Below are 18,337 nucleotides of genomic sequence, written 5' to 3' on the forward strand. Positions count from 1 at the left end.
AAGGAGAGAAGCGAAGTCCCCGCTGGTCGAAGAACAGGATATTTTACAGTATTTTGTTTTTGAAAACTCCACTTCTGGGGATAAACCGTCCAAAAATGGATCCGTTTACTGAGGTGAGTTGAGCAACACTAACTGTACTGTATTGTTGTGTTGAAGCAGCTTCATCATAATCAATCCAACGTTTTCAACCTATTTAAGCAGAGACACAAGCATTTAACTTGTTTATCTTCATCACACTTTTAGGCAAGATGTTTCCATACATATAGGGCATGTTAAAAGTCAGCCTAATGAAAGCGCGACGTGTCAGTCCTCGTTTTGCATATCACCCTTCTGGTTAAATCGACGCAGAGCCTACGGCGTAGGGTACGCGGCGACGCGTTCGTACGGTGCGCGTCGCCGCGTACCCTACGCCGTAGGCTCTGCGTCGATTTAACGCAGACCATAATTCACTCCCCCGGCCAGCAGCTCCACGGCTGCACCGTGGGCCGTTGAGCAGGCGGGGCTCGTTCCTGAGACATGTGAAGTCACGTTTTCCATGCTGCTCTGGATCCTGCATCGCAGCCGCAGGAATGTGTTGCTGGGACTGGGACAAACGCAATAAACCAGTTACTAAAAGCGCCTTCAGTGACAACTTGGGAAAGGAATGTGAAGTGAAAGGCCAGCACACATAACAGGCTGAGTGTTAGGATGCCCACTCACTCAAGTAGCCCTTCTATGGAGACAAAGGGGGTTTCTTGGACTGCATAGGTTTCTTTACAGATACCTACAAAGTATCTGGGAAGATAAAGGATTTTTCTGATTTCGTGAGACACAAACTAGATACAAGACTGAATAGTCCATCCATTTCCCCCAAAGAACCACTGTAATCTGGGAAATCTTTTTTTTTTTTTTTAATAATAATAATAATAATAATTATTATTATTATTATTATTATTATTATTATAGAGGGTATGCATTGACGTCACTTCCCCACTGGACCAGCCCCCTTACTCGCACTGAGTGGCAAAAACAGCTGCGACTAGTGGAGAAGTCGTGATAACAGCCGATTATCGGCTTAAATTAAAGGCAGTTGGACTTGACAGTGACCCGTACAGTTACCCCAAGAACCAGTGGTCCATGGACATTAATATTTGGCCACGAATCCAGTTTCCTGAAATTTTACATGTACTTAATTTCTTAATTTCTACTTTATGATTTGACCGTTTAACGTTAGCTACCCAAAAATCCAACATTACCTGATACAAAATGGGAACCGCAAATCCACGTTTCGGTGCCTGGAATCCAGTTGTTTCTGCGAATTGCAGCGATCCATTTTGTCTCTCTTAAGCTTATTTTTCGGCAGTCTGTAAAACGATAACTCCGATTTCTTGCTAAATCTGTGAGTACAGTCGATCGCACAACAGCTCTTTCAAATTTTAGATGTTTTCCAGTTGCTCAAACTGAAAGTTTACGCTGCCACTCAGTCTTTCTGCCACTCAGTGGGCGGAACTCGCTGTGAAGTTGCATCTGTGCGCATTCCCTCTATCCACATGTTTCAAGATGCTATTTTTAAAATGCTTTGGAAACTACTGTATGTATGTCTCCGAAGTTGTTTTCCATGAGCTTTAATCATTTGACAGAATGTGTGGAATCATATCGGCCACTTTAACAAATACAAATTGAACAATACTTTATTAATCAGCAAAGGGGTATTAATTAAACGATGTTCAAACATCGGACTCACTCCTCCTACTACTTTATCACTGACAGATAGGGTCTCCTTATAGCTGCACCTAAACCCCCCCCTCTCTCTGTGTTGGGATTAGAGAACCTGCAAAAGCTATCAGTCAAAAGTTTGGACACACTTTCCCATTCATTTGAATGGGAAAGTGTGTCCCAACTGTTGACTGGTAGTGTACTTAGTAGCTACAAACTCTACAGCAATGTTTATCCTGAGTAAAAAATTCCCTCTTGATTGTTGAACCAGAAACTGCTGGAGCGGACCCGGGCTCGCAGAGAAAACCTGCAGAAGAAACTGGCAGAGAGACCAAATGCAGCAAACAGAGCTATGGCGAAAAGATCCCGGGAGCCATTAACTGACACTAACAGTGTGATCAGTGAGTCTGGCACCAGTAAAGGTATGACTGAATGTGATGGACATATTGCTCTGTCTTCCTCTGTGAATGGCCTGTTCACTGACGTCTCCTCATCTCTCCAGTTCCACAGCTGCCCTCCAGGCCTTCCCCTTCGAAGCGCAGGTGCTCCGAGGAAAATGTTCAGCCTGCAGCAGATGAGGAGAACCAGGAACCCGTAGTGACACCAGCTGGGGTTCCTGTGCTCATAGATCCTCCCACAGACAAGAAACCCCCGATGGTCCCCACCAACACTCAACCTTCTCCCTCCTCTGAGAAGCCTTCAGCACAGCCTGGTGTCCAGAAGAAAGTGGATCTGGACATGATTCCTGCCTCCCCATGTCCCGATCCTCAGACAAACAGAGAAGAACAGATGCAATCTTTAGATTCAGCTCTGCAAAAGAACAAAGAGGAGCCGATGGACAATTCAACATCGTCTGGTACTGGCATGAAATCCCGGTTCCAGAGGCTAGCAGAGCAGCGGAGGGGCTGGGATGGTGAGTATACTTTATTATCTATGATGATGGACGTATTCCTAGTTTACCATGAGGTTTTCGGGGGAAAAATAACTAAAAACACATCATCATCTTTCCATTGGCAAGTAAATGCCAATTAAGACTGCAAGCATGCTTTTTTTGTTTTTTATTTCTAAAAAACCATCATGTTTGTTGTTTTTTTGGTGTGTGCATTGATGGTGCTGTGTTTGGGAAGAAAATGGACTAATAGATTTACCTACATTCATCTTTGTGATTGCCAGAAAATGGCACCAATTGTTTTGGGTCAGGCTGACTCCAGTTGTTTTCCGTCTGCTTCAAAGTCTCTCTGGGTCATCTCCGTGGCGACTCAAAACAGACTTATTTGTGGTCACTTTCAACCAAGCCGAGCCTCCAATTTCTCCAAGGTCTTTTCCATCCTGCCAATGAGTTCAAAGACCAAGCTAGCCGGGGATTCTGTTCAAGAAACGCGTCCAGTTTGGGATCTTGCTCCCCCAACGTTTGAGTCTGAGTGTTGGTCGCACAGCTTATTCCTTCAGACGCGGCAGGCAGCTCTGAAAGGGCCAGAATAGCTGTCAGGTAACCGCCAACTCCAAAAAGCAGAAATCCTGTTACCAGAAATCCAATTATGAAGCATCTTCAACGTCCTCAACCGACAGTATGGACAGACACACGACTCCCCACTTATTCCGGGAGTCCACCATGTATCCGGAAGCAAACGTCCCGTCAAGGCATGAGGGCTCCCATAAGCCCCGTCTTCTCATTTGGTCGATTGCGTTGAGAAACCAGATGACCAATTCCATGATTTTAGAAATATACCGAGGATATGCGAAGATAGACTCCAATAGAATGACAAGACAGAGATGGGGAATCCTGCTGCAGGGTGGATGGGGAGGGAGCGGGAGAAGAAACGGTAGAAACAGTTCTGTATTAGTCTCTTCTGTACTCCTGCTGTATCCTGCTCTGCAGGATTCCTCATTTTAAAAGGTGTAAACTGCTCAAGACGCTGCTACGTATCATTCTGTCCAAACGTTCAAAGTTAGCTTTGCGTGTAGTCTATTTTCATTTCTTTCGTAAAGTTGTGTTTTTTCCCCTACATGACAGATGTTACTTTGTTTCCAGGTACTTCTACTGAGGTACCAGACTGCACCCCTCTGTCCTTGAAACCAGCTGAGGTCCAACCACCTGCCCTGCCAACCCCCTCTTCGGGAGCTCCTCTTGGGCGGAGAGGCAGGCTGGCTAACCTGGCTGTTACCATCGGATCCTGGGAGGATGATCTCAGCCACGCCAGTGTTCCCAAAGAGAAGCCTGGCCCTGCCCCTGTTCGGAGGTTTCCTGTCGTAGATGCCTCTCCAGGTCCTAGCAATCGGAGCGCTGCTGCCAGCAGTTCAGCAGGAAAGTCTGGATCCAGCTCTGCCCCGGTAGGTTTATCTGTTTTTTTTTTCTTCAGTATAATGGCGCTTTTACACAAGTACCTACTCAGCCCGACTCGACTCGCCTTGCCCTCGTTTCTTTTCAATACCCAGATTAGAAGTAGGAGGGTTGGAGCAAAGCTGCTGTGACGTATTTGATTGTGCAAAACAAACGAAGAAGACTCACTCTGGCTATTGTGGTCCTTCACCGCACGATAATCGCTTTTTAACTCTTTCAGTTTGTCTCTGCACTGCTGCAAAGTCTGTTTGTAGCCTTGAGCAGACATGGACTGAGAAAGCTCCCGGTATATTTTTTTCATTCCTCGCTGCCCCATCTAGCTCTCTCTGGATATTTTCCTCAGCCACCAGGTTTACCTCCACCTCCACCTTGGAATTTGACCACGGAACAGATTTCTGTGCTGCCGTTGTCCTTCAAAAAAAATTAACAAGATGCTGCGAGTAACTCTTGAAATGATGTCACATCCTGACTCAGACATCTGATTGGCCAACCGCCTGACCAATTGGTGGCCTGTAGTGTGATGAGTCAGATACAGCCGACTCAGCCGCTTAGAACCTCAGCAGAGTAGTTACAGAAAAGTATCTACTCGGAACGTTAGACCCCTAGTGGGAAAGCGCAAAGTCGAGTCGGGCTGAGTAGGTACTAGTGGAAAAGCGCCATAATTGAAAAGGACAAGTGCAATCTAAATGTTAAGGATTATTTTTGTCCTTACTAGTAGGGCTGGGCGATATGGCCTTTTATTAATATCTCGATATTTTTAGGCCATGTCACGATACACGATATATATCTCGATATTTTGCCTTAGCCTTGAATTAACACTTTGATGCATACAATCACACCAGTATGATGATTCTATATGTCTACATTAAAACATTCTTGTTCATACTGCATTAATGTATGCTAATTTTAAACTTTCAAATAAGTCAAATTTAGTGAGTGGCACAAACATGAAAAGTGTCATTTCAAAACAGAAAGTGCATGTTGCATCTCTCTGACTCCCCGTATGAAGAACATCTGCTAAGAACATCTTCTGGTCCTGGTTTTACCAGGATGAGCTGATCTGAGCAGGAGGGGCTTTTAGAGCACCTTTATATTCAGACTATTGTAGGTGTAGGGACTGCAATGTTTCATCCTCTCCTCCTTTTAATTTGCATCACTTTCACTTACTTTTAGAAATATGACGTAATATAGTCTTATTTGACTTGTTTCGATGATAGTGATTGATTTCATGTGGCCACATTTAAGCAACACTAGGTGACGTTTCTCAGCTCTGGTAGAGAAAAGCCTGAATTATGGTTCCGCGTTAAATCGACGCAGAACCTACGCCGTAGGCTCTGCGTTGGTGTAACGCGGAACCATAAATCCGTCTAAAGGCTCGGCTGTGCGTGTCGCGCTGAGCGGCTCCTCAGCTCTCCGGAGAGTCGGCGCATCGTGCGAGGAGAAAACATCCCCTCCCGTCTTTACTAAACCGGTTTGCTTTGAAAAGAGTCTGTTGCGCGTAGCAACCGCGCGGATGAGCTCACGGTGCAAACAGGTCGAGTTTGGGAAAGTTAAAGCGGGGTGGAACTGACCGGCGGTCCCGGACAGCAGCGCCGACACCTTCAGCTGGTCAGGGGCCAATGATAATGCACACACGACAGCACGTCACTGACGTATCTAACAGGGTGCGCTTGTTTTATGTCTCAGAGAAGGAGAGACGAGACGAGAGAGTGAGAAAAGCCTGTAATTTAATGCCCGCGGCTAAAAGCAAATGTATATTCGAATATTCACGATAGTCATTTTGTACATCGCACAGAGTAAAAGCTGAGATACATCGCCTATACTCGATATATCGCCCAGCCCTACTTACTAGTGTCAGCCCTGCCCTTGAGCAAGCTCCTCGGGCATGACATGTACTTAAGATTCAGCAGGCCTTTTTACGCTGCAGAATTGATATCTGGGCTTTTTTCACAGGTCTAGCATGACTTGTGGTGAAGAGTTGAAACTGGTTCAGCTTGCTAAGTTGATCCACAAAAGCCAGCTAAAACGTTTTAAATGAGGAATCCTGCAGAGCGGACATGTTTGCAACGGTCTGATGTCTGCAAACCTCAACCAACACAGCCAGTCTAAATCCCCAAAATGAACACAACTCTGTCAGCACTGCCTAGAAAAGTGGAAGAGCATTCACTTGTTTTGTTAAGTCTTTATTCAACAGTCCACCACCAGATCTCAAAGTGATCTTTGAATGTACTTGCTATTTTTGTCTTTTCATCAGGGCATGCGATTTCTACCAAAGTCTCATCAAGCGGCTCATCCGAGTCCCCAACAGGCTGACCCACCTGCATCTAAAGCTGCATGTAAACCTGCACCTGAACCGAGCTCCCAGTCAGTGCCCAGTCCTAAGAAGATTCCTTCCACAGCGGTGTCCCACAGCCCCCAGAAGAACCAGGCCCTCTCCGGAGGTCCAAACCACAGCCCCCTGAAGAACCAGGCCCTCTCCGGAGGTCCAAACTACAGCCCCCTGAAGAACCAGCCCCCCTCCGGAGGTCCAAACTACAGCCCCCTGAAGAACCAGAGCCCCCTGAAGAACCAGCCCCCCTCAGGAGGTCCAAACCACAGCCCCCTGAAGAACCAGGCCCTCTCCGGAGGTCCAAACTACAGCCCCCAGAAGAACCAGGCCCTCTCTGGAGGTCCCCACCACAGCCCCCACAAACCCGGGCTCTGTGAGAAGCCCTCTGTCGCTGGAGCGTCGACCCATCAGCAAAAAGTCTCTTCTGGAGCACCTGGTGAATTTCTTTACATTTAAAAACAAAAAATAGAGCTAAATAACTTACTGTGTTTTGATGAAATTATTTATTGACTCATATAAAGGTAACTTAAGTTACAGTATACGTCTATCTTTCTCTCTAAATAGTTGTTAAATCTTTCCTGGAGCGCTTTGGAGAGAGGTGCCAGGAGCGCAGCAATCAGACGACAGCCAGAGCCGCCCCGGCACCCAAGACGAGTGCTGAGAGTCCAGGCGTCGCCCGGAACACCCAGCTGGTGCAGGAGAGGCTGAAGGCCGCCCAGGCTGCACACACCACCACGGCTGAGCTCACCCAGAGGCAGAAGCTGGTAGGCTGGGGGGGGACATGTCCCGTGGTGGGGTTGCCGTTGGGATGAGATTATTTTAAAAACAAAACTAGACAAATGTGATTTTTGGGGAGTTAAAAGGAAGGAAATCCCCCTTGTTCCAGGAGCGGGAGTCTGAGCTGGCTCGGATTCGCAGTCGTTTCCAGAAGGGGAACAATGTCTGGGAAAACAAGGATGAAGGAGCCAAAACGAAGACGGACAAGACGGTTGGTCACTAAGCAGCTAATATACAAATGACAAATATTTCTATCCTTTCAAGCTGTAAATTGAGAATACTTGAGATGTAATGTGAGCTTGTTTTCTCTTTGACTCAGCTGGAAGAGCCTGTGCTGGATGAGCCTGTGCAGTGTGAGCGGCAGGATGAACCCCCCGCGCCGGTTACTGAGAGCGCAGATACACTCCAGAGCACCTCTCCAGGTACTTTGATGACAGCTCCGGACAGTTATTTCTGGGGGGGCGGGATTAAAAGTAATATTTTAGAGGAGGAAAATTCTTTTTTTTCATTATGCATAGGGCTGGGCGATTTTGGACAAAATAAAATCCAGATTTTTTTTTTTTCCTGAAAACCCGATTTTCGATTTCGATTTTTTTTTTGGTAAAACTACAAAAGAAAATGGAATAAATTGTTTCAAATATTTTATCTTTATTTTGATAGAAAAATAAACAAATTTCCCTATTGGGAATGAAGTGCAATTGAAAGATGCTGTAAATCCTCCTTGAGTTTAGTAAAGTGACAACATTAACACCAAACAAAGTAAAAAATCGATTTTCCTTTTTTAACATCGTCTTGATTAATAAATCCGATTTAGATTTAAAATCGATTAATCGCACAGCCCTAATTATGCACTTGGGGAAAAAAGGTCGGAATGTCGAGGAAAAAAGTCAAAATTTCCTGAATAAAGTTGAAATGTTGAGAAAAAAGGTGAAATTTCGACTTTATTCTTGAAATTGTATTTCAACATTAATCTCGACATTTCAACTTTTTTTTCTGGACATTTCAACTTTCCTTGCTCAAATCCTTGTTTATGTTATTGTATGTTGCGTGAAGTGGCAGGTCCTGGGCCGGCGCACTCCCCTCCAGCCTCGGCATCCACCCCTCTCAAGCCGGCCAGGAGCACTGAGAGGGTGACGACTGAGGAAACGTCTAGTGAAACCCCAGAGACGGAAGAAGAAAAGGAAGTGGAGATCAACTCTATGGTCATCAACGAGCTGTTTGATGGCGTCCTGGAGCAGAGCGATGACCAGACTGTGCAGGAAGGAGATGAAGATGAGGAGGAAGATGCTTTGAATATCTCCTCCATGTCCCTCCTTGCGCCGCTGACGGAGACGGTGGCTGCTGTGGTGAAGAGTCCACAGAGGAGACTAGTGGTAGGTGCTGACATGGATCTGAGTCTCTTTCTTCTCCCTTAGTCCAAACAAACAGCTGACCTAGAGGGTTTTTTTCTTGTTTTATTTTATTCTCAAGTGCTGTGGAACCCGCTGTGAGGTGCTCTTATGTATGAAATGTTCTGTACTAATAAACCTGCTTTGCTTTGTCTAGACATCAACTCCAGCCAGCTCATTCAATGAAAAGACCAGCATTCCACCGAATATCTCCAAAGCAAGCAAGTTCCAGAGATCTACCATGATCCGAACTGCTTCCTCAGAGAGTCTGGAGGCCTCAGACGAGGACCCCAACCTGCCTTACAGGTAGGAACTGCCATTCAGCCCCCACTTATTGTCTTGTTTGCATTGCTGCAGTAAATGGAGTTGTTGATATGAAGGTGTTTCTTGGTTTTCTTCAGCATTGATGCCTACAGATCAACCAGGGTGAAGGAGATGGAGAGATCCAGTGTAAAGCAGGTCACTGTGCCAAAAGAGGATGTTTCCCAGAGAGATGAAGCCAGGGGTGCCAGTCTCTTCAGTCTCAAGCAGAAGACGAAGGTTTGGAATGAACTGATTTGATTCTTGTTCCTGCTGGATTACATACAGACATGTGAACTATGGAGGGAATGCGCATGACGTCACAGATGCGACTTCACAGCGGGTTATGCCCAATGAGTGGCAGAAAGACTGAGTGGCAGCGTAGACTTTCAGTTTGAGCAACTGGAAAACATCTAAAATGGGAAAGAGCTGTTGTGTGATCGACTGTACTCATAGATTTAGCAAGAAATCGGAGTTATCGTTTTACAGACTGCCGAAAAATAAGCTTAAGAGAGACAAATGGATCGCTGCAATTCACATAAACAACTGGATTCCGGGCACCGAAACGTGGATTTGCGGTTCCCATTTTGTATCGGGTAATGTTGGATTTTTGGGTAGCTAACGTTAAACGGTCAAATCATAAAGTTCGGTGTCCTCATCACTTTAATTTCTACAACAAATCCTGCCTTGAAGTAGGACCAAGTGTCAACACTTTTGTATTCCTTCAAGCTTTGCTTCGTGTATTTCCCCGGTGTAGAAATTAAGTACATATAAATATCAGGAAACTGGATTCGTGGCCAAATATTAATGTCCATGGACCACTGGTTCTTGGGGTAACTGTACGGGTCACTGTCAAGTCCAACTAACTTTAATTTAAGCCGATAATCGGCTGTTATCCCGTCTTGTCCACTAGTTGCAGCTGTTTTTGCCACTCAGTGCGAGTAAGGGGGCGTGGTAGACCCTCTATATGAAGCGCCTGTGACTTTTAATAATAATTATAACCACTTTATTCATCAGTATACATGGAAACGCACTGAAATGTGCCCTCTGCTTTTAACCCATCACTAGTTATGGGGTTTTGTGAAAGAGAACTTGGAGTAGAGAATAAACCTCCTGGTCTTTCTTGCCCCAACAGCAGTGTCAGGGCAGGAAGACGTCTATCTGAGAGAAGCTTTCTCTGTGACTGAACCAGACTGTATGTTTGTAGATTTTGACCAATGAGATGAACCTGCAGCAGACGGTTATCCATCAAGCCAGCCAGGCCCTGAACTGCTGCACAGATGAGGAGCATGGAAAAGGATCCCAGGTGGAAGCTGAGGCCGAGAGGCTGCTACTGGTGGCAAGTGAGTTCATCTACATCTGCATAGGATAAGAAGTGATGTTTTGTTCTCTCCCTACAACCTCAGCCAGCCCTGCCTTTGAATTGCTGCTCTTCTGATGATTATGATGATATGGTGACAGTCCATTATGATGTTCTATGTAGCCATTTTTTATTAAGAGAGAAGAGAGTGCAAAGCGCTTTCCAGCTCGTAACCCTTCCTGACAGGCCATCCTTCCCTCCCTTTGATTTGCACTGGCCTGAAACATCTTAGATGTGCCTCGTTTTCTGTTTTCTTTTGTTTGTTTTTTCTTCCTCTCCGATCGATTGTGAGACTGCATTGTGCATTGATAATTTTCAAGAAACGAGAAGATGGGCACCAGATTTAGTAGAAAGCTAATTCCATCTCATTAGTCCTACATAAAACATTGAAAATACACACCACGTACAACAATGGTAACAAGACATCTGAAATAAGTTTCATATGAATGTGAGACTGCTCTATGCATGAAATCAGGCATGATGCCTGAGAACAATAGTTACCTGAAGTGCATTTCTTCGTCCATGTCCTGCAAAGGTCAAACAAGCACCGAAAATTCACTCGTATTTTGCCTTGATTGGTTCAATGGGCACACATCCCATCTCCTCCTCCTCCTCCTCCTCCTTCTTCTGTTGCAAATATGATTTAAGATAAGAATACTTTTTTCGACATCCAACAACTTCAAATCCAGCAAGATCCCGTCTCTCTTGGTCGCCATTGTTCACTGTGACCGGAAAAGCCGGAAGCTAAACAAAGAGTCAACTAGAGACGACGATAAACCATTCAGGAAAATAACACACCCCCCTAGCGCTCTGGGGGGGTACTGCCCCGCGGAGAAATGGCGTGACGGAGAAGTCCGAAGGGTTCACGACGGCGTCACGGCAACAGCGTAGGTTCTGCGTCGGTTTAACGCCGAACCTTAATCCAGGCTTGAGGTTGTATTCCACTTCAGGGAAGATTGGAAACTGTGAATGTTTCCCACCTGTGAAGAATCTGTTCTCACTAGAGCAATGGGAGAGCAGACTCTTGTTCTTGACATGCCGTAACTCTTCCAGAGTGGACAGAAACAGGACCATCCAACATCATTGCTGATGTCTTTCCTCTCTGGCTTTGTGTTCACGCACATAGGGTGTATTTTATTTTTCCCATGTTTGGTTATTGAATTTGTGGAGCTGACTGTTCCTCCCCTCTCCTCTCAGCGGAGAAGAGGGAGCTGCTGAAGGCAGAGCTGGAGCGTCTCAGAGGAGACCCGACAGGACGGAAACGGTCTCCTGTTCTTCCCCAGTCTGACGGCGTTCCCGCCTCCAAGGGCTCCGTCACCCTCCAGGAGTTCCGCCTGCCGCTGAAGGCCGACTTCGTTTGTTCCATCGTGAATAAACCAGGTAGAGCTGCAGGGTTGGAAGTTCAAAGTGACGCTGGCCTTTTTTTCCCCAGACGCTTTCATTCATGTTTTCCAAGTTGTGCTTTCAGGCTCATTGAAGTGAAACCAACTAAATCTATTTTATTAACACTGTGCTTTGGTGGATTCAGAGTCAACGAAACACTCGTTCTTCATGCTGCTGCACGCGGGGGCGGAGCACGCCGTGGCCACGCCCCTGGCCAGCACCCACTGCGGCCTCAGCGGAGACACCCTCACCTTCCCCACCAAGTTCACTCTGTGAGTTCCTGCCTGGAGAACACATTCCATATGAATGGTCTGTTTGAGATCCATCAACTACTTTTTGTCTTATTGGCTAAATCTGAATGAACCATTTGAATGTTGTGTTTTTTTGTTCTTTTCATAATTGAATGCAGTACACAGAACCGTTGAGTCTAACCAAGACTTGGAAGTTATTTGGTGTTTAGCTGTATGAATGACTGAAAATCCTCCTTTTTTCAGATCTGACGTTTCCAGTGATTTTGAAGTAGCGCTGGAAGTTTACTGTCTGGTAAGTCTCCTGGTTTAGAGGTGCAGCATGACCCTGCTCTCACTGCTCACACTTATGGCGCTTTTACGCTTTTACAATGTTTTTTTTTTTTTAATCATTGTTATTATAAGTATAATGAATTAGGGTTATTTCTGATACCAAAACAGTTGAATAACATTTTTAGATTTTAGCACTCGGACTCTAACCTCTTTGGGATGTTGTGAAAAGAATGACAAACTCCTGATTTACCAACATTCATTTTATAGGTGCAGAAACGAGAGCTTTGCAGTGACAAGAAGAAAAAAAGCAGCAAGTCAAAGGTAACTCTCATTCTTCCCTTCCCCTCTCAACCACACTGGACACAACAGATATGACAGACTGACTCTTGCTTGGATTTTGAACGCGTGCTTGTTCACCTCCAGATGATGTGGAGACGGGTTCATGAGGCCCACAGTCTGTGCATGCCGGTACGAACCCGTGTTTTTGCTCCTCACGTCTGGGCCGGTGTGCACTGTGGGGCAGAATTTAAATGCACAAGTATCCTGTAAACCTACATATGTTCCAGTGTTTTCGATGACGAAACTATTTCGTTAACTTGACGCACTTTTTTTTTTTTTTTTTTTTTCCATAACGAGACGGTGACGAGCTTAACATGGCTCTTTGATGACTAAGGCCCCATTTACACGTAGCAAAAATTGTGGCGTTTTCATGCGTTTTGGCCGTTCGTTTACACGAAAACAAAGCTTTATGCGGCTCGTGTAAATGATGGAATTTTTTCCAAACGTAGTGGGGGAAATATCCATTTTTGTAAATACATGTACATACATATGTGTAAACGTGGCCTAAAACATGACGAGACGTGTTTTGAGTTTTCCGGGGCCTTGTTGATGAAAAAAAAAATGCATGACATTGGTTGTTTTTTATTTCTTTAATTTGTTTTAAAGACCCAATATAGTATTTACAGAATTCACTGGTTGTCAATTTATGTTCAAAACTTCAAGCATCATGTTTTTCATACTTTCAAGTATGCATAACTTACAACCTCCCTCACTGCACCTCTGGGATTTGTATTTATTTTATCACTTTATTTTAGAATTTTTGCACAAGTTAAAGATGCACTGGGGTTGTATGATTTATTTTTTTTTACAAATAAGCTGCATCTTAATTGCACTGGCAGACAAGGTCAGGTTGAGTGTATTTATATGTGTTCCTCATCCATTTTTGGGCATGTCTTTGCACAATTTTAAGAAATAAAGGCATTTGCCGAAGTACGTTTTTGTTCTTGACCTTTTTAATCCTTATAGTAGATCAGAAAATACTTGCTGTTGGGTGGAAAACTTGTATATCTAAAACCATTTCTTTATTGTAAATATTGGTGAAAATACTTTTTTTCTTTTTTTTTTTTAATAAATCTGACTTAAACTGGACTAAAACCTTTGAGTTTTCGTTGACAAAACTAGGCCAAAACTATTGCATATATAAATGACTAAAATGTGACTAAAACTAATAAGCATTTTCGTCCAAAACACTAAGGCTAAATCTAAAATGGCTGCCAAAAACAACACTGATATGTTCCAACTTGCATTGTACCTTTTTAAAGGAAAGTTGTTTGTTTGTTTTTTCGGTCTAGGCCATCACTCCAAAGAGATTCCTTGCCAATGTGAGTATCTTATTCTTTTCTGCCGTGACCATCTCCCCCTAATACCAAATGAATGACCCTGGCAATGTGTATGTGGTGTTCTAATTTATTCTGTATCATTCTTTCACAGAAAAGTGCACACACACCAGGTATGTTAAAGTATAAACTTAAATTTGTGTTTTTAGGTTTAAAAAATTATTAAAATCTGAGGAGCTCTTATTTCATTTTATCTTTTGTTCAGCTCTAAGTCTTACATTTTTGAGCTTGACTTTTTTTCAGACCTGAGCTTTGTTCATCCAATCCTTTTGAAAAATCATTAAAAGAATTGCAATAATCTGTGTAAAATGAGAAGGGTTTTTCAAAGTTTTGTCCTTTTCCGCAGTGATGGCGAGTCCCGGAGGCCCCAACGCTGTTCGCACCAGTAACTTTGTTCTGGTGGGATCCCACAAGTTCACCCTGGCCTCTATCGGCAAGAACAAATTCCCCTTGGAGAAGGTAGAAATCATCCATTTATTCCCCTTTTTCACATGATGTAATTTCTATGGAAGAGTATTAGGGCCATGCAGGAGAAACAATATTTTAGAGGAGGAAGATTTTTTTTTATTATTATTGTGCACTTCGAGAAAAATGTCAAAAGTAAGAGCAGTAGAGTACGGCAGGTAAGTATTTATGCTTCAGTAAACAGTAATGTTTTTAGGCCTGATTTAAAGGATCTACAGTTGGAGCAGACCTCAGGTCTACAGGAAGTTTGTTCCACCGGTGAGGAGCAGAATAACTGAACGCTGCCTCACCTTGCTTGGTTCTTGTTCTTGGGAACCACAACAAACCAGATCCAGATGAACCTCAGGTCTGGGAGCTTCAAAATGTCTGAACCGGGGCCAGTGATGTCCCAGCTTTTCCTAAAGGGCTGAGCGTATCGTGTGCTCGGTGTTGCAGGTGCCGTTCCTGTGCCCGCTGGAAGGCCACGTGTACATCAGGATGCAGTGTGACGTCGGCTCCAAGGTGGAGGAGAGGGGCTTCCTGGTGAGATGCCACACAAATACCTGGCGTTGAGGCTGCAATTGCTACACATGTAGTCTGACCGTCCTTTTTTTTTATTGTGATGTTTGTTTTTTTTGAATATTCCTATTCATCCATGATCAAAGACGATGTTTGAAGATGTGAGTGGATTTGGAGCGTGGCACAGAAGATGGTGTGTGCTGTCAGGATACTGTATCTCCTACTGGACGTACCCAGATGATGAGAAGAGAAAGGTAATCATATTCTGCAAACGGTTAGGCTTCCTTTGGGAATGATGGATTAACATTTTAGATTTGTACTAAATGTTATGAAAGCCCCCCCCAGCTCCTGGACCCGTCCCTGGAGTTGGATCAACATTTGAAAACTTTGTTATTGTATCCATTCCCTGTTACAGAGTAGGAGCTCAGTGCTACAGCACCCCCAACTTAAATGGTCCCTAAAACATCAACGAACCACGTATCAGTCACGAGTACCTAAATTTGGTTCTTCAGTTAACGGATCATTATTACCACTACCGTATTGGCCCGAATATAAGACGACCCTCATTTTCTAGACTCAAGTTTGAAAAAATACTTTTTAAACACCAAATTGAGTTTTTATACAGAAAATATTACAGTACATCTGAAACAAATGATTATAACAATATATTGGAGAGAAAAATCATGTTATTTTGCCTCATTCAAATAATCATCTTGAAGTTTGCGTCATAACTTCTCCTCTGCTGCCGGTTAACCTGCCGATCTTCCACCCACTTTTCTCCAGATTGTTGCTACGTTTCTCCATTTTCTGTTATCTCTTCTCTTATTTTCTTCTCTTTTCTTTCTTACTGCTATTTTTTATTTTATTCTTTGGGACAGGGGTTTGCTTTGGCCTGGGGAGTTAAGTTCAGCATTTGCTTTAAAGATATCTGGCTCCATCTAGCGTTGTGAATGGGTATAATGTCTAGACCCCGAATGGAAGACGATCCCCACTTTTTCAGTCTTATTTCAATGCAAAAAACACAGTCTTATATTCGGGCCAATACTGTAACACGGGTCTTGTCTTTTATACCATTGACAACATATCTGTCCATCTCCTCTCTCTCTTCCTGCTCTGCCCAGCTGGTCATCAGCAGGAGGTCCCCCCTTATGGTCCAGGTTTCTTCCCTCCTAAAGGGGAGTTTTTCCTTGCCACTGTTTGTTATTTTTATGTAATAATTTAATTAAATAGACTTGAATTACACTGTTATTGACCAGAAGTATTAAAATCCAATGTATGTTCAAACCTTTCAATATGACTGCGGTTGGAAATAGTGGCAAGGTTCCAATCGTCGTGTACATGAAATGTGCTTTACATAAAAACGTTTTTAAAAATGAATTCCAAGAGTTTAAAACCAAAATTAAACACAGACAGCCATGAGTTAAAAATAATAAAACAAACCCAGGCTGTTTGTTGTGGGATCAATGAAAAGCAGCAGTATCCGCTGTGTGTATTGTTGTTTTGGATTTGGATAAAAGAAGAAGAAGAAGCGGAAATTACAGGAATTGTATCATGATGTTCTCCGTGCGTCGCTGGTTTGATCCAGATATCCCAAATGATTAATTACCATGTATACAGGGATAACCCTGTCTGCTCACGCATGGAAACAGATTATTCCCAATGTTTCAGTAACCGGAATATTGACCTTAACCCCAATTTTGACTGCATGGAAACGTAGTCATTGTAAATTCCGAATGAAGAGTGTGTGGAGGGGCTGTTCTGAAAGCTGGTTCTTCTCCTCCCAGAACCCCATAGGCCGCCTCAACCTGAGCAGCTGCACCAGCAGGTCGGTGGAACCCGCCAAGAGGGAGTTCTGTGCTCGACCCAACACCTTTGAGCTCATCACAGTCCGACCGCAGAGAGACGAGGACAAAGAGACGCTGGTCAGTCAGTGCAAGAACACCATGTGTGTCACCAAGTAAGTTCCTGCCATCTCTACTCTCATAGAATCTATATAGAATATACAGTAATCCCTGGGTTTTCACGGGGGTTACGTTCCAAAAAGAACCCGTGACCCGCGACCTGATTAATTGGATCTGAACGGGAGGAAACGGAAAATGATTATGAAAAATACAATAAGTTCAGTAGGACACATTGTGACTGGTGCGTATTTCACTGCTCTTCTGACTGCTGCTGCATCCTGACTTGCTCTGTAGCGTCTTTTTTCTTCTAAAGCCCGCGGTGCAGAAGTGTTTTTTCCAGAGAAAAACATAGTTATGGGTCGTTGTTCTCGCTCTTTTTTCTTCTGGGCAAAAATATTCTTATAAACTGACATGCCACCATGGATTATATCTGAGAACTGTAATGAACAATTCATCAAAGGGTCCCGTTCTTGAGCTGCTGCTGAAGCTCATTGGCCGTTCTCACCATTGTTGCTAAGCGACCAAGGTTATTGACACAGGAAGTGAACAAGCGGGGAGACTGTTTAGCCAATAAATCCGTGAAGCAGCGAGACATGAAAGGTACAGCCGCGGTATAACGAGGGATTACTGTACACGTTTGTCTTACTGGGTCTTTTGTTGTTGTTGTTTTTTTTTTGCCAGAAACTGGTTAAGTGCCGACACCAAGGATGAGAGGAATCTGTGGATGAAGAAACTGAACCAGATTCTGGTGGACCTGCGCATGTGGCAGCCGGATGCCTGTTACAGGCCGCAGTGAGCAGCGCCGTGCTGCAGCCAGCGACGTGCAATAAACTCTGACCCTCGTTGGAAGGTTCTGAGACACTTGGCAGGAGGAGCAATGAAAAGAAAGAAGGATAAAGCCATACATTTGAGACATTTCACAGTGCTTTTCTGTTTAAGAGCTGGGCTTAACGCTATATATTTCACACATTTCCAGCTCGGTTTCTCATGATGTTTTTAGAGCTGATATCCTCTAATATGATGCACGGCTTTATATGATTTGTTTTCAGTACTGAGATATTAGTACTGAATCAACACACGACACTTTTGTTTCTACAAGACTCCATAAACCAGCATTAATACATACGGCAACTTTGTACTTTGTGTGAGCTTATCAGCTAAATGCACAGACTTTCAATGCTTCTGTCTTCTTTTTATATATATATATGTATGTTTCAGTGAGCAGTGTTTTGTCTTTGCAGAGTTAGAAATGTTATCTACACTGCACCCAAATGTTACCAACTGCTGTTTTAAAACCTAATCATTTGGCCAATGCTCTTTTCTGTTAAATGTGTATAACATGAGCATTTTATGCATGTGGTGAAACATGGACATGAGAGGGTTTTTCTTTCCTTTTATCCGCTTTGTCCGTGCGTATAGCACTGGTCACCAAACTGCTATGTAGTTCACAGCTTTGAGAATAAACGGGCAGCCTCAAGTCTCTGGTCCAGTCTGCTGGCTTCAGCGCCGCGGCCACACCGGGGCATCCTCAACTCAAAGCCTCGTCTCCACGTGTTCTGGACTTCATGAACGTTTTAGATACGTGGCTCTCACAAGCAAACTACCAGCATATGTTGTTTACAGGATGTAGCCGTACTGGAGATTCCACAGCCAAACACTTCAACCATAATCTTCATTACTTAATGTAGCATTCAAGACAGTGT

At 44.0% G+C, this 18,337-nt stretch overlaps 1 protein-coding gene across 1 annotated transcript; it reads left to right on the forward strand.

The window, feature by feature from the left end:
- anln (anillin, actin binding protein) lies at positions 1–17,626 on the forward strand. The gene is made up of 24 exons (XM_061741169.1): positions 1–113; positions 1,967–2,117; positions 2,198–2,608; positions 3,728–4,026; positions 6,291–6,561; positions 6,622–6,801; positions 6,930–7,129; positions 7,252–7,353; positions 7,462–7,564; positions 8,196–8,515; positions 8,688–8,836; positions 8,932–9,070; positions 10,038–10,173; positions 11,388–11,570; positions 11,719–11,845; positions 12,068–12,116; positions 12,362–12,415; positions 13,726–13,755; positions 13,865–13,883; positions 14,117–14,229; positions 14,671–14,757; positions 14,880–14,987; positions 16,518–16,690; positions 17,316–17,626. Exons 1-24 carry the CDS (start codon positions 96–98, stop codon positions 17,428–17,430), a joined length of 3,537 nt encoding a protein of 1,178 aa, XP_061597153.1. The 5' UTR covers positions 1–95; the 3' UTR covers positions 17,431–17,626.
- Positions 17,627–18,337: the final 711 nt, after the last annotated feature.

Source organism: Cololabis saira, chromosome 15 (genome assembly GCF_033807715.1).
Source record: "Cololabis saira isolate AMF1-May2022 chromosome 15, fColSai1.1, whole genome shotgun sequence".
NCBI classification, from domain to species: domain Eukaryota; kingdom Metazoa; phylum Chordata; class Actinopteri; order Beloniformes; family Belonidae; genus Cololabis; species Cololabis saira.

Coding starts and splice junctions, on each gene's coding strand:
- anln (XM_061741169.1), top strand. Junction 2,609..3,727: donor GCAGCGGAGGGGCTGGGATG/GTGAGTATACTT, acceptor CTTTGTTTCCAG/GTACTTCTACTGAGGTACCA. Junction 12,416..13,725: donor AAAAAAGCAGCAAGTCAAAG/GTAACTCTCATT, acceptor TTTTCGGTCTAG/GCCATCACTCCAAAGAGATT.